The sequence below is a fragment of the Nipponia nippon genome, unplaced genomic scaffold (genome assembly GCF_047370975.1).
Source record: "Nipponia nippon isolate SJK-2023a ecotype South Korea unplaced genomic scaffold, ASM4737097v1 scaffold_2, whole genome shotgun sequence".
Taxonomy (NCBI): Eukaryota; Metazoa; Chordata; class Aves; order Pelecaniformes; family Threskiornithidae; genus Nipponia; species Nipponia nippon.
The window spans coordinates 22706655-22726861 of record NW_028262336.1 but is presented as its reverse complement, the minus strand read 5'-3'; the positions used below and the strand labels follow the sequence as shown (position 1 = coordinate 22726861).

The following is a 20207-nucleotide window of genomic DNA, read 5'->3' as shown; positions in this document are numbered from 1 at the left end:
ATTCACTGTTTCTCACATTTGCACTCTTTCTCACAAATTGTCCTGCTCCTTCTCCTGCTTGCTCCCTTTTTCACACCCTCTCTGCCTCATGGCCTTGCACCCGCTCTTACACCCCCTCTCCCATTCTCATGACCTCACCCCCTTTCTCACAACCTCACTCTCACTGTTTCTCATGCCCCCACGTTCACTTTCTTGCACATGCTTTCTTTCTTGCACAATTGCTCTTTCACACTCCATCTCTTCCTCATACACACTCTTTCTGTACTATTCATGGGATCTCTCTCCCCCTTTCTAAACTGTCTTGTGATGTCTCCCACTCTTTCCCTCTCCCCCTCCCTCTCTCTTGCTCTGTGCCTCTCTGTTCCCCCTTAATTTTCTCTCATGGGCACTCTCTTTCCCACCCATACTTCCTTTCTTCTGCCTGCTCCTTTTCTCAGGCCATCACATCCTTTCTTGTGCCAGTGCTTCCTTTCTAACACCATCGTGCCCTTTCTTGTGACCTCACAACCTTTCTTGCACCCTCGCACTCTGTTTTTCTCATGCCCTCATGCTTGCTTTCTCATGCATGCTTTTTTCCTTGCATGCCATCTTTTTCCAGCACACTCGCTTTCTCACATTCTCTCTCTTCCCCCCCCGCTTCTTGCACTCTCCCTTCTTTCTCTTGCATGTGTGCTTTCTTGCACCTTTGCTCACGCACACTTGCACTTTTTTTTTCACACTCCCTTTTTCAAGCACTTGCCCTCTCTCATGCTCTTGCCTTTCTTGTGCTTTTGTTTTTCTGTGTGCTTACTTTCTTGTGCTGTTGTGTTCTCTTGCCCTCAACCATGCCCCTTCTTGCACTCACCCTTTCCTATGCCCTCCTGCTCGGTCTTTGTCAGGTAAGCTCTCTCTTTTTTGTGAGCATGCCTTCTCACGTGCACTCTCTGTCTCTTTCTCTCTTGTACTCTCTCATTCTCTCTCATGTGCACTTTCTTTCTCACATGCTCCCTCTCTTGCATGCAGGTTTCCTTTGTCATGATCTCTCCTTTTCTTGTGCCCTTGATTTTTCTCACACCCTCACTTTCTTGTGCCCTCACACCCTTTCTCAAAACCTTCTGCTAGATCCTTTTTACATCCTTGTGCTTGCTGTCTCACACACGTGTTCTTTCTCAATCCATCTCTGTCTTTCCTCCTGCATCCCTGTTGGACCAAGTCCAGAGGAGGGCCACGAAGATGATGAGAGGGCTGGAGCACCTCTCCTATGAAGACAGGCTGAGAGAATTGGAGTTGTTCAGTCTGGAGAAGAGAAGGCTCTGAGGAGACCTTATAGCAGCCTTCCAGTACCTGAAGGAGGCCTACAAAAAAGCTGGAGAGGGACTTTCTACAAGGGCATGTAGTGATAGGATGAGGGGTAAGGGCTTTAAACTAATAGATGGTAGATTTAGATTAGAAATAAGGCAGAAATTCTTCACTATGAGAGTGGTGAGGCACTGGAATAGGTTGTCCAGAGAAGCTGTGGATGCCCCATCCCTGGAAGTGTTCAAGGCCAGGCTGGATGGGGCTTTGAGCAACCTGGTATAGTGGAAGGTGTCTCTGCCCATGGCAGCGGAGTTGGAACCAGGTGATCTTTAAGGTCACTTCCAACCCAAACCATTCTATGATTCTGTGATTCCATGATTCTATGATTCTTGTGCTGTCTTCCTCTTTATTCCTTGTGCATTCTGTTTCTGACGTGCTTCCCCTTTCCTGTGGCCTTGCTTTTTTGGTGCCCTCCTTCTTTCTTGCACCCTCATTCTTCCTCACACATGCTTGCTGTTTCTCACGCAATCACACTCTCACATGTTTAAGTGCTTTATCCCACCCTTGTGCCCTCACACTCATTGTTTCTTATGTGGGCTTTCTTTCTCATTTGATCTTTTACACACACTCTTTCTCTCTCTTGTTCTTTAGCACTCCTTCTCAAATGATCTTTCTCTCTTTCTTGATCTCACCTTCCCTCTTTCTCTCTCACTTTTCCTTGCTTTATTTAGCTTTTGCTCTTTCTTGCTTTCTCGCTCTTTCTCTCTCCCTCTCTTTCTGTCATGTTTATACTATTTCCTCATTCATGATGACTTTTTCTTGCACACTTGCTCTTTCTGGATATTGGCAAGCTCTTTCTCATGCCCGCTCCTCTCACACCCTCGCTCTCTTTCTCATGCCTGGTCTCTTTGTTGCACCTTCACTTTCTTTCTCACAAGCTTGCACCCTTCCTTGCAACCTTGTGGCCTTTCCTGCAACTGTGCACTCATTCTTTCCCATGCTCTTATGGCTCGCATTCTTCCTCATGCCATCTCTTTCTTGCACCTTTTCACACATTCTGTTTCTTACACACTATTTCTTTCTTGTGTGTTCTTTCTCACACTCTTGCATGCATGCACTCACTCTTTCTTATGCCTTTGCTCTCTTGCTCACTTTTTTGTCCATGCTCACACACGTTCTGTGCATCCTCTTTCTTGAGTGCCCCCCCTTTCTCACACCCTTGCCCCTTTCTGTGCCCTCAGTCTTTTTGGTGCCCTCCCTCGTTCTCATGCCTTCACTCTTTCTCATTCCCTGGCTCTTCCTCACATGTACTTGCTATTTCTCATGCACTTTCTCTCACATACTCATGTACTTCCTCATGCACTCTCACCCTTCCCCATGCCCTTATGCTCACTCTTCCTCAGGCGAGCTTTCTCTTTCTCATTTGACCTTTCTCATGTGTTCTTTCTCACACTCTCTCATTCACTCTCTCTCTCATGGTTTATCTCACTTGCACTCATGCATTCTCTCTCTCCCCCTTCCTATCTCATCTCTTTCTTTCTCATCTTCATCCGCTCTCTCTTCTGTGTCCTTGCTCTTCCTTGTGCACTTGCTTTTTCTTGTGTTCTTTCTCATGTGCACTTGTGCTTTCTCATGTGCTCCACTTCTTGCATGCATCCTCTTTCTCATGCCCTCACTTTCTCATGTGCACTTGCTCTTTTTCCGTGTACTTACTTTTTCTTACACACTTGCTCATTCTTGCACTCTGGTGCTCCATCTTACATGAGCTTTCTCTCTTGTCTGAGCTTTCTCACGCTCTCCCTCTCTCCCTTTCTTAAGCACTCATTCTCACATGCTCCCCCTTATGCTTTCTCTCCCTTTCTCTCTTGTTGTCTCTCCCCTCTTCTTCTCTCTTCCCATCTCTTTCCCCTCTCTCATTCTTGCTTTTTCCCTCCCTTCTCTCTTTCACATAGGTTTCTTTGCCTCTTTCTGTCTTCTTTTCCTCCCTTTTCTTACTCTCCTCCTCTCTCTTCCTCTCCCTTTTCTCTCCTTTAACTCTTCTTTGCCCTCTCTTCCCCTTCCTTTTCTCTTTCTCATGCTCTCTCTTTCACACAAGCTGTCCTTTATGCTTCCAACTCTTAATTAAATACTCCCTTCACCAAAATTCTGTATTATTCCCTATTGAGGGAGAAGTATATGGTTACATTTTACATTGCAGAATCCTGGAAGCATGTAACAAGGTTTTAAACTCATCATTTTTGTCTAGAAATGCTCAATCCACAACTTCAGACCAGGAGCCTGAACCATCATTGCTACATGGCAACATAGTTGAAGTAAGAAACAGTAAGAAAAAAAAAAAAATGCTTATGAATAAAAGCAGTTTCTGTCAAAACCCAGGCTCAACTGGCTGTTAGGAGCCCAAGCCATGTGTAGTGTGCTTCATAAGCCATGCACCACTTTCCCAGGAAGCATTAACTCATTACTTCCTAGAATAAATTCCAGTATATAACTCAAGTATTTTCAAGAGGTTCAACTTTTAATGTTTCTCCCACAACATTTATCTTTGCTTATCAAGGCTCTAGTCGACTGAAGCAAATAAAGATCCATAAATAAACATTGTGGTTGCAAAAATTGGTCACGTCTTTGAACTGCTGTTTCACCAGTCAATAATATTGCCTGTAAAGCTCTACATATTAACAATATAACTTCAAATATACATCTGTGTTTATCTTCTGTACTAGAGGAACAAATGCTTTTAAATAATAGTATGCCATGGTAATTTCAATTGTGTTGCTCTGCTGTAAGTCATATTGCTATAAATTTGACTTATTCCTTAATTAATGCAGTTAAAATCAGTAATCAAAATTAATTTGAAAAATATTCAGTGCAGATCAAAGTGGCAACATCTAAAATCTAGGATCATTAGTTAGAGTGTCTTTAGTTTTACTATCTGCTTTCATTTAACTCTTGAATTATGGATTGGTAGTGTGTATATGTAATTCTGGCTCTTGGAGTTGTGGGATAAATGTGAAAATCTTAGTTTCTGTTAAAATGTTTATATTCTTGGTGGTTGGAGACAAAGAACCCTTACATGTGCATTATAACACAGAGTTCAAAAATTTGAATGCAAATGGAATTTGGTTTTAATTCTAGCAATTCTCATTATTTTGGGGACCTAAATCATGACTCAAATTCTGGGAGCTGGCAGCATCATTGCCGTTCATTTCTAAGGAATAGGATTACCCTTCTGCATCAAATCAACTTTTTCCCATGAAGAAGAAGTACTAACTATAAAACATTTTTATAGTTTATATGGAAATTTTCATGGTTTATAGTTTTCATAGTTTTCACAGGAATTTTCATGTAATATTCAGGTGGAGATATACACCTGATTTTACTTATTCTGAGCGGTTAATGTTCATTTTTGTTGTACCCTCAGCTTTACCTCTGACAAACTGTAATACTGTGAACTCCAGCATCTGGGTACTTAGAATAACCAATTTCTATATGCTTTTTTAGAGAAAGAAGTAAATACAGGATTTCAAAAGATAGGGGAGGAAAATCACTCTTTCTATTTTGTAAACCACAGAAACTGCTTGATTTTTTAATTACTATTATTTTAATGTGTTCACAAGTGTTCTTCTTTGCAAATCTGTTTTTAAATATATTTTAGGAGGGCTCAATGGACAGCTTGTATGAGCCTGTCCCAGAACATCAAGAACCCAAGGATACAACTACTATTGACAGGGGGGCTAGCACTCCAGTGAGCACGCATGTAAACTGTGGACCACCTGATAGGTCTACATCTTTGGTAAGTAAAATTTAATTGCAAAGTATGCAATGTATTTTGCAAAAAAATATTACTCTGTAGGCAGGCACATGTATGTTCAGCTGGCTTAACTGAGAGTTTGAACTATTTAGGCTCTTTAGAGCCACTGTTCAAAGCTCATCTCTGTAGCCAATGACCTGATTTCTGTCCAGTCTTAACAAGCACACTTGAAAAACAGGTCATGAGTTTCTATACAGCTAGCAGCAAAGTGAGATTAGTGCAGCTTCATTGTAAGAGGGAATTTCTCTTTGCAAGTAATAGCATATGAAAATGCTGGATACAGATATTAGTACTGTAGAGGATATATTATTGGTGGTTTTGATGGTCCTTTTTATTAACAAAAAATGCATTTCTAAAGTGTGAGTTGTATGAATTTTGTAACTAATGGCCTCTGGAATAACCTTTACATTTTACAAAAGCTCATTAGGTAAACATGTGAAGGAGGTTGTCTTCTGGATTTTTTTCTTCCTAAATAATGTTACCCTACTTAATCCTTTATTATTGGTATGTTATTGGTATAATATATCATTGAGGCTTTGACAAGTACTTTAACATAGTATATTAAATTTCATAATCTTTTTCATTTCATAATCTCTGTTCTCTGCTTTACAATGCTCCTTCATTTATAATGACTCTCTCTATCTATAGCAACATATGTTGCAGTCTGGTGAAGGAATAAAGAGAAAACAAGGATGTTCATTATTCAAAGAAGAGAGACAGTCCTCCCTTCAGAAATTATGCCAGGCTTTACCCATCTGTGCTCTGGGTTAGGTACTGGGTACCTATAAGACTGCTGGGCCTATGGTATTGCAATATCACACAACGGGTTTGCACACAGGATTTGTGTGGAGAGAGTGCTGGGGCTGGTGGGATAGGTGAATGGCTGGGGAATTGCGGCATGCACTTGTTGAATTCCTAGAGGAACAGAAATAATTTGTTCTTCTCAGACGCTTCTGCTGCAACCATCTCACTCCGCACATGTCTCTCTCTTCCAGATAATCACCTTGGTCCTTTATATAATGGTCCTGGTTTGAGAGCGTAGCAGTGCAGAGATCTCAAGATGATTCCTCATAGTGTCACCACAGATCTATGAGCCTGGGCTCTGCAATGTCCCTGCATTATAATTTTACTGTAGTAGGTGGTAGATGTTCTCCTGTGTGACAGGTTTCTCCCCATTATCAGATGGCGACCTTGTTACTATAAAAATGAGCCACCTCTACTCTGTTCCAGCTAAGTGTGTTTAATCATGGTTGTGAAATACAGCTGTAACCTGATCCTAGCATACTTGCAGTATTTCAGTTGTGTGAAGCTCTAGCTATTTGGCTAGGGCTGTGTTATACAACCATATTGAAACATGACATTCTACTAACAAAGCTAGACATTATAGTTCAGCTCCTACATCTATTCAGTCTTTTTCCCCTCTGCTGTGACTACAAACCAACTTAACAGTTAATATGACAACTACACTACTATTTCTTTGTCCAATAGATGTTTATCTGCTAGGAACAGCATTCAGATGAAGTAAACCAAAAACTGAAAGCAGATTTGTTTTCTGGTTTGTGCCCAGCATGTGACATATGACCCCCTAATATACTTCACAATAGGTAATTACTAGAAATTATGCTTTATCTTCTCAAGGTATGGTAGACACACATCCCCAGCACCAGGTTTTCACAATGTGTAAGACTAAGAATTAAAAGTGCAGTGATAGTTTACCTCAGGCTTTTTGTTTCTTGATTTTTCTTGTTTTGTTCTGTTTTCTGATTTAACAGCATTACTTAAGACTCTTCATTATATTAGTATAGAGTTAGGCTTCATAAATTTTTCACCTAAATAAAAGTAATTAACCTATTCAATACAGAACATTATTTTCACTGAGACAGCCTGGAGAAGCAGATTTGCTACTAGTGTAGGATTAGAAAATCCTGTATGTTAATCTGAACAAATTGCGGCAAAACATTTTTCACACTGCTCTGTGCTGTTTTTGTGGGATGGCACTGCGTAGTCCATGAAGATATGTGTACAACAATGAATAGAAAAATCTAGCACTTTGGTTTCTGCTAACTCTTATCATACAGTTCTGTCTTCCTAAAGGAGATATTTTAGTGATGGCACATTTATTCATCACTAAATTTAAATTTCATCATCAATAAAAGCAACAGTAAATGGGTAAACAAACTGTTGGCTCACTAGATATTAACAAGAAGCTTCCTAACACTGGCTGTGGGTTTTATTTTGTTCTGTTTTGAGAGAATATTCAGCTCAGCACTTAGAATAACGGTTGGATGCTGTGTCACTGTGCTGGCTGTAGAATCAACATGATTATTTATAAAATACTCTCTAGAAATGGAAAACAAGATTAGTGATGACGTGTCAGCAGTAAGACCTATGGAAAAATGCTGCTAAGGCCAAAGTACTATGTGTAATCTTATCTGCTATTTCTAGCATGTGAGTTATTAGACCTACACCTTGGATGAAGCCGTTAAGCTTATTAACTGAGCCCATTTGTACTTCTCTCCCATTTTTAATTCCGTCACTTGGTTCCAGGCTGCAGGGCGGCCCCCATAGCATGATAAATTCGGAACATTATTGGCTCCCTCAGGCCCTGATTCAGCCATCTATCATTATTCAGTAATGCACATACTTAAGTGCACTGCTAAGTAGGTATGGGCTTGAGTGTATGTTTAAATGGTCGGCTGAACCATGGCCATGCAGATTCCACAGAGCTGTTAAATCTCCTCAGAGTGGAGCAGCCTGGCACAGCACATTTCCTTCTTAGGAGGTTTTTCCCCCTTGCTTTTTTCTATACAGCTTTGGAAATCAACAGGGCAGGCGCTCAAGGTCTGCTCCCCTCAACTTAAAAAAGGGAGGCTAGTGCTAGAGGAAATTTTTCTTTATACTGCAGCAAGGTAGTTATTTTCTTGCAGTTATCTTGTCTGTTGTGATTTGTCCTAATCATAGCTGGGCTGTGACATTCTTCTGGAGACGTGGGAAATATAGAGTACTGTGGTCACTGAAGCTGTGTAGGACATAATTCAGTGAACATACTCTTTGGGCACCTTTTTGAACCATGATTATTTTTGCTCCTGGCCAAATATCTGCCCAAACGGCACATCCTGGATGAAAAATAATCTCTCTTTCACGTACACTGTTCTTCACATAACTTAGAAGACCTGTTTAGTATACAAAATATTTTGCCTGGGATGTTCCCAGTCTGGGTTCATATGGTACAGTCTTGTACCTGTTATATGCACTTGCCTTTTGATTTTAATCCTCTCAGGGAACTGGCCTGTTAACTTTTTGGTTACTTTGCCTGTTGCTCAGCTTCAGTAATATTCTCAGACAGAAAGAACAAAAATAGATTTTTGGATTGGTTTTGAACCTTATACATAGCAAAGCTGAATAGGATCTTCCTCAGAAACAGTTGGTAGCCAACAGTAATGAATCACATAGGTGTTCTTTGCCTTAACTATGCTATTAACTGGGAAGCTGAATTTCTACCTCTTGTAGCTCAGTGTTACACTCCTCTACCTCATGAGCTGTCTTAAGCTTCTCAAGAAAAGAGTCTTCAGTATTACAACTATTTTCATATATTTCCTGTCAGATTGCAATCACCAAATGTCATGAGATCCACGTATTTTTCAACTGCTGACCGTGATATGATCGACTACCCCGTATATCAGAAAAGTGCCAAATAATTTATCAGTCTTTCTAAGTTATTGCCAGGAAAATCACAATCAGTCATGATACCTGCTTTAATCTGCAGTGGTATAATTGGCATTTGATTCCAGTGAGGGAAAGAAGAGGGGTAGTTATCTGAAATGATCATTTCCCTGTTTACAAGCCTTAACAGACTCCTGGCTTAACAGACACAGGAGCTCTACCTTTCTCGGCCAGCTTGTAAACACCAGAGGCACTCATTCAATTGTTTAATTCAGAGTTACTAGATAAAAGCAGGGAGGAAAGGAATTTATTAATAATTTCATAATGCTGAATTTCCACATATGCAGTTTGTTTTTAGGAAACAGATTGTTCTTATTTGGGATAGGGAAGGACAGAGTTGTTCCCATAAACAAGGTAATTATGCACTTTGGAGAATGTGGAGAGTAGAGTCTAGAGGAACCTTAATTTACATTCTAAGATAAAATATGTTTTTAAAACTGTTTAATTTCTAGTTTCAGATTAAAGTTAGTTATGATTTTAAGCGTAGTCAAATACTGAAAAGATACTTAAAAAAATAAGTACAAACAAGAGTAATTTATTCTTGTACCCTAATTTAGCCAGCTGATTCAGACATAGCAGGAAGAGGTGTGTTGAACAAAAGGTGTCATTTTTAAATGGCCATTTAAACCCACTGTCATATTTCACTGTGGCACTGCATCCCATGATATTCAGTGAACGCACATCAGTATCACCTCAATGTATGATGTAATGCTATACATTCGTCTTTTGCTGGATTTTAAGAAACTGAAGCATTGGTTTCAAATTGTGGACCAAAAGATTAAACCTACAATTCTATGTTTCATGTTCCACACCAGGTGTTTGGCATGTGAAGATATGAATTAATAGTCTTTCCAGGTATATGGCCACACTGAGGTTTAGAGAGGGCCCTGTCTCCAATTTTTTCCCTGGATCATATACAGATTCTAACTTACAATATTCTTTGGACTCTGACCTCCATGCATAATGCTTCCTTTAACAAGCCTCTGAAATCAAATATTTGATATTTTTTAATGAGATGTTGACATTACCCTTTTAAAGGAGCCTTAAAATCAATTTTTCAACATTTTTCAACTTCTCTGTGTGCCTGTGCACTTTACCTAGTAATTTCTTTAGAGCTACTGAAAAGATTTGTCCCAAGACTAAAATGCTGAATTTCTTTTCAGCAAGAAATTTATCTTACATTGTTTGCAGTATTTCAAAGGAGATGATAAATTCTGCATACTCTTTTGATCTGCACTCAGCATCTGTGAACAAATCTACACATGCAAAAAAAAATTATATGGAAACTGCATACAATTATTAGCATTCACAAATGTCCAGGTGCTAACAGGACCTCCTACACTCAGCTAAAATAACGTCAGTGCATTAAAACAACCTTTTCTTAATGCACTGTCCTGAAGAACCTTAAAAAAATCTATGATGGGTTTTGCTCAGAGGAGGGGAAAAATATAAAATGCTCAATTATGCACTTACATCATTTTATGTAGTACATGTTTTGGCTTTTCATCATGCAACCTGGATGACATTTTTAAATTACTGTGGTCAGACCCATGCAGATGTAGATAGTATTACACGAAGGAAATAAATTAAACATAAGAATATGAGAAATAGTTCCATACACTGAAGTTTTCATATTTATAAAATAATGAATGGTTTTATGGTGGTTTTTTTTAATGTCTCTTGTTGCACAGCAGATTGAAGTGGCATTCATCATGGGCATTTTTATCCCAGTTTCTGCTTTCCAGGCTGGAAGAAATAGATATGAAAGTGATACAGTGCTTTGATATTCTGTCTCAGGAGATATCAAAATAGTATAGGGATCAGAGATCTCTTCTGTCCTAGCATGACATCGTCAGGTTTTCTTAAAGTTAAAATTAACTTCAAGTCCCAGGGTAACTGTGACAGCAAAGATGCAGTGAGATGTTTTGGCATCACTTGCAGAGTGAGGCACCCTTTTGTTCACTCTTTCAACACCCACATAACTCTTCTCTTCCTTCCCACATCTTGTCAGGGTACATATCACCTGGGCCCTGGGGGCTGTGTGATCTTGCCTCCAGGCCAGCACTTGGCTGACTCTGATTTGGTACCCCTCAGAGTTTTGCCAGGCCAACTTGCACAACTTTCAATTTTACTTGCAGAGTTTCCTGCTCTCTTCCACATTCTTCTGCATGTAATGGGGTTACAGAGTCTGCGTCCTTCTGCGTTCCTCAGAAAGCCACATGCCATTGTAATGTGTGGGTATTTTATCCTCATAAATTTTAAAAGAATCATACTACAGAAGAAATACAATATTCATTCTTGGGGTAAAAGAGTCTTGTTCTCTGGTTTTTCAGGGGTATTACAGTTGTCAACTTCTTGAGAGCCATGGATACTGAAGCCTCCTAAAATCAGGACACATAACTACATATATTCTCTGTTGCACTGTGTTGTCCACAGCTCCAACTGTTCAAAAAAGAAAGACTGAAAATGTTACTGAGTATTAAAAACACGCATCAAAAGTACATCATTCAGTGCCTTTCCAGTGAGGAAAATATTGTATTTGGATTAAACATTTTTGATTTTCATAGACTTTTTTTCTCTATCTTTTTAAAAGGAATTTCCTGACTTTGAGAACACAGTGATCAAAAAAAGAAAGTAAGTTGAGACCAGTTCAGGGTCTACACAGTGCCACTATATTTGTCTGTACCTTTCATCCTTGTTGTTTTATTAATGTTTTCCAATGTTGCTTTAATTCTCATAGAGTACATGTATTAATGTTGCAGCTGGAAAGCAAGTAACAAGCTTGTAATGCATTACTAAAGCTTTTTTGCCATGATTTTTTCATCTACATAAAGATTTCTTCCAAAATATCAGAACTAGGACAGCTAAAATAAAATGCAGTTAATCTGAGCTTGGTTTAACCATATGTCTGCTTTTCTGAAAGATTGAAGCGGTAACCTATTTTATAGCATGTTTGCACCATTGACCTGATAATCTCCTGAAGAGTTTTTTGTTTGTGTTTTTAATCCAAGTAAAAAATTAGTTTGCAAAATGATTCAGATAAAGCAGGTCAGACTGTATTTTTGTATATTTGTGACAGCAGCATGCTTTGCAGCCATTCGTTAAGACACAATGCTATGGTTTGGGCTGATGATTAATATATATTAGTAAGCAGAAGAATTTATTTTGAAAATTCTTTTTTGGCTTCAGGTTGAAAGCTAAGCATTACTGAAGTGGTCCCCGTCAGATGAAATCTGAAATCCTGCCTAATGGAATGATAGAGACAGATCATATCTGTCTGGCTGTGACAGATATGAAAATCCCTGGACATTTTTTTTTTTTTTTTTTCATTTTTAGGCGGAGCTCCACTAAATTCAGAACATCAGTGTTATCTATGTCTATTGCTGAGAAATGTCAAAATAGACAAAGATTTCAAAGAAAATCAAGAGCTCTTTTGTCTTAAGTAGCAGCTTTAATCTATTTCTGGTCATCTGATAAAAACACTAGTAAACTTATCAATGGCAAACACAGAGATGTATGCACTCAGAGCTGTAAGATCTCAGTTATCTGTGACCAGCCAGGGCCCTGTGAAAATGGTCCCAAAATTGCATTAATTAAAGTATGGACATAACGCTATTGTTCTTGGTTTTCTCATCATTCTTTAACACTTTTAAGGAAGTCAAACTACTGTGTAGGCCTTACCAAAGTTTTACTCTACCAAGCTCTACCAAATATGATGCAGTCACCTAACTGCCTAAGAGTCTCCTGCTTAGATCAGAATTAAGTCTGCCCCAGGAATAGAAATAGTAGTCTACAGCTACAGTGTCAAATCTTACAATGCAAATAAAACTCTTCTATTCTAAACCTAACCCTATTCTAAATGAATTATCAGAATTTAGAAGGGTTGTCTAGATCACTTAACTGATCAATATAAAAAATGAGTAAGCTGGATGAAAATAATTTCACTCAACATGAAAAGATTTTGTAATGAAAATTATTTTGTTGTGAGTGTCCAGCCATCACTATCCTGGCACGATACGCCTACTGATAATGCAGAAATTTTCACATTGGCCTTTTCTGTAGATATGGAGAAAGTGAATGAGGAATTATCATTCTGTTTTTCTTACAATGGGGCAACAAGGAAGCACCAAATGAAATAGAGTAGCAGAAATAAAATGAACAGAAGTATGCCTTGTGTAGACAGTAAGAATTAAATTGTGGAACTCTGGAAGCAAAAAAATCCAAGTAGTTTCAAAAGGAACTGGTGCTTACAGACCAGTCCTTAAAAAAGCATTAGTTCAGTTGCACCCTTTTGCTCAGGAAACCCTTCAGCACCTACGTGCCTGAAGTTGGGAGATGGATCTCAATTTTTGTGCTCTTTCCCTTCTGCTTATCATTGTCACAGATTAGAAAGTCTCTGGTCTCATCTAATATAATCTTCTGGCTTCATCCTCTAGCTCATAAATTACTGTCCATTGGGTTTTTTATGGATAAAGTGAAACAAATTAATTCACAGGGTAAATCTTTGTTAATTTAAAGATTTCTTTTCCTTCTGTTAAGTCAGTATATTCTTTAAGTCATCATCTATAAACCACTGACCACAGATGGAAGCATCAGTTAGGACTATTCCTTGATGTAAATGTGGAAAAAGCTCAAGGTTTATTTGGGTAGTATAATGACACTCACGGTCATGGGGATGGTATGATCATACGTAGCTTTTTGGTTCAATCCATTATTATGTCGCCAAACTTCAGACACTAATTTCTAAAAGTTGTAGGACACTTCAGATCATGTCTAAAGAAAAGTATCTCTTATTTTCTTCCTGATGGGCTCCCTGATTCAGTCATGAATTCTTCATACCAAGAAGGCACTGGAATAAAGTATTTTTACAGACTGAAAACTCAGAAGCTTTCAGAGCTTTGTGTGGCATGTGGGAGTAGATGATGGGGTGAATGAGAAAAGTCAAGTAACTCCAATTAAAGCCAGTGGGAATTGCACAGCTAAATCCCTGTGCCCTGCTTTGAAGAATTAGGTTGAAAATATCCATATTTGATTAAATGTGCTTTCACTTTTCATTCTGACTTTCAGCTAATGGTAAATTCTTTTAATTCTTTTAGATCCATCCAGAAGTCCATGTCTGAAAATGAAGCATTTGGTTAGTAACTGCTTAAATCATTTACTGTATACTTGCTAATCTCACACAGCCAACTTTAATTAAGGGTCTGATTTGCTTTACAGCTGTTGGAGCAAATGCAAAGGAAAGGAAAAAAAAAAACAGTTAACCTATCGATATATTCCCCCCACTCCCTGCTTTCCACAGACACATTTGTAAGTAGATATTGAAAACAAACTAGTTAAACATAGAAACCAAATTGAGATTTAAAGAACCTGTTATGGGACAGCATGAGAAATACTCAGCATGTCCAGTGTTTCTTTTAATCATTTCAATAAAAAATTGAAATATCTCTGATCTAATCAAATTCAGGTCCCTGCCCATTTCCATGTTAAACTACTTTGCTTCAGCTTTCACAAACAAGTTCACCAAAGAAGAAAATTTTTTTCGACCTGTCCTGACACTGCATACTGTTATCCACACTTGTGATTCAACAGGTTCTATTTTGTAAATCCTTTGTAGGAAATAAGAGAGAGCTTCCTGTCAACATTCTGTTATTTATTCTCTGGAGTTTGGGTTTTGTCGTATCTATCCCTTACTGAGTAAAAAGGTTATTATATCTGCCTGTAACAATGCAGCTATATTTCATAACAATGTGTCTCAGATAGATAGCTGAAAGTTCCCCTATGTTAAGACTTCATTCTGTAGCCCTGCACTGGGAAGACTTTCATGCAGAATAGTATCATTTGGTCTGCAGCATCCAGGCTGTAATGAATTCCCAGCACTTGACAGAATTGACAAGTGCTTTCACAAAGAAAATTTTCTGACATAGAGTGAATCCTAACATTAAAAAAAAAAAAAAAACAAACAAAACCAAAAAGCACAAAAACTTAATATTTATCAATATGCTGTGAAGAATGACTGCTTTGAAGTTCACTGAGAGAACAGGAGAATGGCCATCTTGTTCTCAAAGCCAGCCTAGTTTCTCCCATTCAAGCTGAGACAGTACTCACCTTGGAGCGTGTGTGACATAGATGTGGGCATCTTTGATGCTATTTCTCGCTAACGTGCTAGCTGGTTAACTGTAAAATTATATAATATTTATACAATTCCTGGAAGCAAAATAAAGGCACAGATGTTCTGTGGGCTCCTAGGTCTTAAAACCAGGGTTAAGATAACAGTAATTCTGATCATGTTTTAATAGTGTTAAATGAGATATTAGACAGCAGTAAATAATGATAAAACTTGAAGTATGCCCACAATAAATACCATCCGTCCATCAAATTTCCTATATTGTGAAATCATCAGTTCATTTCTGTGTTTGCGCAGACGCTACAGTGTTCTGCAAGCTTGTTTGATTTGCATTCTGATGCTATTTTTATAGACTTTCCTGTTATTTCACAGGTTTGCTATGAATTCAGGTGACTGCTCTCTATGCTTTTATTTTAGACAGGAAAAATGTGAATGGCACACTTTGGCAGGGTTCCATGAAGCCGGAGAATGATTCGCACATCAGAAGGCACTGTCAGCTTGAAGGTAATTGCTAAACGTATTTCAGCTGATTTTGCATTTTCCACGAAGTATTTTAAAGGGCACCTAGGAAAATTTCTCATTTTTCACCAATAATTGAGCTAAATAATTTGTCAGGTCCTTTTGAGACTTATCTTGTCCTCAAGGGGAAAAAACAAAGCAGTTAAAATGAAGCTTACCTTGAAACTGGGAAGCTAAGAACAGACACTGTGAGCAATTCAGTCTGTAGTCCACAGGCCAAAGACGACTTCCACTACAGTACATTGCCATAGTCATGTTGTATAGGGCTTGCCAACTGTAATATGAGCCTATAGTAGGAAGCCATGTTCCCTGTATGCTTTACGCTGCTCCCAGTATCCAGCAGGGAAACAGTAACTTCTCCCAGGAAAAAACTCTTGTGACAGGTAAAAAAGAGAGTTGGCAAAATTTTGTAGGCAACTGTTTTTTCCAGTTCTCTTTCTAAACGTGTTTTGACCAACTTTATTGAAACTACCTTACAGCTAATATATGGGAAATTGCTAGTGAAACTGTTTAAGAGTGTATCACTATAAATTCATTAAAACAACTATGAGAAATAAAAAGTGAGCAGTCACCTTGTCTATTTAAACATAAACTGGACTTTTAAAAATCAAAATGCTTTGATAATTTGCTTAATGTTGCTTCCAGGAATGGAATTTGTATTTGTACTTTTTAAAGCCAAGGTAGATCCATTATAGTTGCCTAATCAGACCAAACCAGACAAGGTTCAGCAGAAAGAGAAACCAAGATATGTGAGATTAAAGTGGATGCATGTTTTGTTCTCTACTTAAGCCAACAAAGTGGGAAGATGGCCATTGTCTTAACTTTTAATATCTCCTGTATAAATCATCCAGATATTATCCACTGTTAGGAGATTCCACTGTTATGCAGATATGCCAAAGAAAGCACAGGACTGGATTTCATTCACTTCACAGCTTGAAGATAAACTCTTAAATGCTTGAAAATAGATCTGAAATTGCAATACCTATAGTATTTGCCCATGTATGGGCACGTATTTGCCATGTAGGGGCAAACTGGGTTTCTTGGAACCAGAACCAGAAAGAAGAGATGACAGGAAAATTTAGAGGCACTCTGCTCTTGTGACGAACTGATGAGGGGAAAAGGGACCTTCAGTGAGTCTCATTGGCTTGCAAGGGAAAAGGTTGTAATGATAGGTGAAAGAAAAATGAGGCATTTCTCTCCAGACAAGTCTTACTTTTAACAAAAAAACATTTTGGAATGATTCCTCAAACTACTCCAGAGGTTGTCAGTTTGGAGGTGGAAAAAGGCTGAATGAGAAAACAGAACTTTTTGACCTTCCTTCAGAGTCTTTTCTATTCAAGACTTTTTTTACCCTTTTAAATATCCAAAGCATGCAAAAGAAGCAGTGCACATTTTAAAAGCTGACAAGTGTTGTAATTGAAGGGCAGGGGCCCAGGGGGAACAGGAAGCAAAGCTGGCAGCTAAATAAAAATCTCCCTTTCCCCTACAGCAGTAAAATTATTTGAAGGGAAGTCCCCTTCACACAGTGGTGAAAACTATTGCAAGGAGATTTACAGTGTATCGCTATTGATCAAGATAATTTGTCACTATTGATCTAACCTTTCTCTTAACAGAGATAATCCTTCAAGGTCTGCAAGTCTGTTGCATAATATGAATTTCTGTCAGATATAATAAGCCATGTGTGGTGGCCAGCATAGACCTCTCTGCTTACTTCAGAGCTGTATTCACAGACCTGATCCAGATCTCACTGAAGTCAATGAAAAGACATCCACTGATGCTGGTAGCCTTTGGATTGGGTCCTTAATGCTGCTGTGTGTATAAGCTCTACATAAATCAGTTTTCCAGACTGATAAGGTGGTAACAACATATATATCCCACAGACACAATAGAGGTTATACCTGTCTTTGCTCACAAGCCCGAACCGAAACTGTCAGTACCAGATTTGCCAGCCTAAAAGTATCATTGTCAAAAAAGTTGACTATGCAAGTCACAGTCATTGGGCTTCCATTAAAGAGTATTAAAAAAAAAACAGAAAAGAGCTGACACCTCTCAGAGTCAGTGGACATAATTCTCCACTGCTCCTAATTCACTCCACTGTAAAGTGACAGGTACCCGTTGCCAGACTGGGAAGAAAAGAACACTGCGGCTTACATATATCTTTTGCATGTTTTTCTTTTTTTTTTTTTTTTTTTTAACCCATATACCCTATACCATATTTCAGTGGATTGGAGAGCTGATTTAAGCAAGATTTAAGAGTACTGCAGATGCATGTTATTATTGCTAGCAAAAGAGATCATAGTTGGGGGGACCACTAAGGTTTGCTTTAATAACTTGCTGTTTTTCATTTGGTTTTGACCAAAATTACATTAAAACAGTGTCACTGTAAGTAGTCTTTCAGACTAAGGTCATTATATGTTGCTCCACAGTTCTTTATGATTCAGCTGCAAACAGCTACCAAATAATACTATTTTGGACGTGACCGTAAGAGGACTTATGGGCACAGGACTGAACACTGCAAGACTTAAGTTTTAGAGTAGCCTTACAGAGCACAGGGCCACAGTGTGCAGGATGCCTGCAGGAGATGAAAATGAATTAGCCTGAGGACCAGAAGCAACCCGGTTATGTGAAACTGGTGTTGCATAAGCACTGCTTAACATGAGTTATGCTGCTTCTAGAAGACCAGCTAGCTCTATATTTAAACAACTGGATTGTCAGACACGTGGCCCTCAGTGACTTCAAGGAGATTTACAGGTGCTTGAGACATCTTAAAATCTGGTCAGTCACATTAGATTTTGGAATATAACATACTTTTTGGAAAAGCTTTTGGTTTAATTGTAACCATCAAGTCTGTAGAAGGGCACTGTCCTGTAATCACAGAAGCTCTTACAGAAACCTCCAAAGGCAAACCCCTGCAATAAAATTTTGTGTGACTCATTTTTCCTCTTCCTGTTGACGCACATGGCAACTAAAGGAAATTGTTTGATGGGGTTTTCAGTGCAGCTGACCTACGGTTTCAAGGAAGAACTAGGATATGAAAAGAGTGTTGCTCTTTTTTGTCTGATGCTCAGATTGTAATTTGTGAGTTTTAACCCAGTCTTACAACATCTAAATTGCAAAATTATAAGGAAGATTATTCGTTACTGTGTTACAATTTTTGTCTGCAGAGGATTTTCTTTCAGGAAAAATAAGAATCCTAAAAAAGTCTCTTGATTCAGAATTTGCTTTAAAAATAACATATGAAAATTTATGCGCTAACTTGCAGCCCTTTAATTGTTTCACTCACATGAGTTTGGGGGTTTTTTGGCTAGCTTTACACACATTGTGAGTTCATTTCATTCCAACATAAGCATAGGCCTTTTGAGGACTGGGATTTTACTTACCTCTTTGAATATAAATTTTCATGGTCATGTTCAAACACTTTTTTTCTTGTGAGAGCTGAAGAATCTCAGTCACTTGGAATTATTCACTGAATTAATCTTTCTTTTTCTGTTGATTGGAGACAAAACGATGCAACCAGTCTCACCTGCCTACAGTTAGCCTTTGTGAATCTGTATGTTAAGTATCCTTTTGCAAACAGGAGAATTACGGGTGGAGTAAAGTATTCCTCAGCAGCAATAAGGAGGCCAAGTCAAGATTCATGAGAAAAAAACCCGAACACATTCCTAGTGATTTCTAGTAACTTCGGAAAAATAGGCTAGCACTTTGGGCTGTGATTAGCAGATAATTTTTCTTTTTTTTCTTTTTCCTGAAAAATAACTCAGTGTCTCTGATATCTGTGTTGATGGAATCTAATTGCTAGGGCCCTTCTACAGTAGTATAATGGTGGATGCTTTGCCTTAAGAGTGGAATTAAGAGTAGACCTTTCAAAGTAGACTTACTAAAAGTAAACTTTTCAAAGAGTTGTTTGACCTGTTATTGCTCACTGTTGTACTGAAGATAAATATTCTTCCCATGCAAAACATTAATTTATTGGAAGAAATGGGATTATGTTCATCCTTTGAAAGCAATTTCTAATCTAATCTAAACTAAACAGATCTCAATTGCAACAATCATTTTTGCCCAGGGCCTTAATTTTTTATATGAATGTTCTACACTCTTCTGCTGTAAATTAGCAGGGCAAGAGGAAGCACTTCATGGGATGCTGGATTAGTAAACTGAGGTCTAAGTACAGATGAACTAAGCATGAACGAGTTTTCTTTATGTGAGTCAGTTTGCCAATTTGTTCTGTAGCCTTATTTCAAAGCAGTTTGAGATAAAATGCATGCTTAAATGATATAAGATTAAGTTCAGAGAGTCAAAATGTCAGCTCAAAACATCAAGTGCAATTCAAATGATATTCCTCAGATTAACTTGAAACAGGACATTTTAAAGCATGTTTTCTTTTTTTTGTCATAATTCACAGAAGATAATATTATTGGTGATGGGATACATTTGCTGCAAGGAAAGAAGATAGAAGAAACCACATGTCAGGTGAAAGAACTACTCTTCTTCTCAGAATCTATAATTTCATTCAAATAAAATGCACATTTCTTGCTTCCATTTAGTATTTGCCTAGCCTAAACTTCATACTCAGTATGCTTGTGTATTTTAGAAGCTGAGTTTAAAAGAAGTCTCTGGTGCCTGCCCGAGTTATGCACTATTTTCATTATGCAGACCATATGGGGTTTAATACTTAGAAAACTTTTTCTTTCCCTGAGCAAATACATTTCTGTTAAATCGATGTACTGGAATTATGTCTAGCAAGATCTATACTAA

At 38.3% G+C, this 20207-nt stretch overlaps 1 protein-coding gene across 1 annotated transcript in view; it reads left to right on the top strand.

Moving 5' to 3' along the window:
- SAMSN1 (SAM domain, SH3 domain and nuclear localization signals 1) overlaps positions 1–20207 on the top strand; it is a 96839-nt gene that overhangs the window by 12805 nt on the left and 63827 nt on the right. The window contains exons 3-7 of the mRNA XM_009477147.2: positions 4931–5068; positions 11403–11443; positions 13906–13943; positions 15351–15437; positions 19855–19922. Of these exons, the coding sequence (XP_009475422.2) occupies positions 4931–5068; positions 11403–11443; positions 13906–13943; positions 15351–15437; positions 19855–19922 (372 nt within the window). The remainder of the gene's footprint in view (positions 1–4930; positions 5069–11402; positions 11444–13905; positions 13944–15350; positions 15438–19854; positions 19923–20207) is intronic.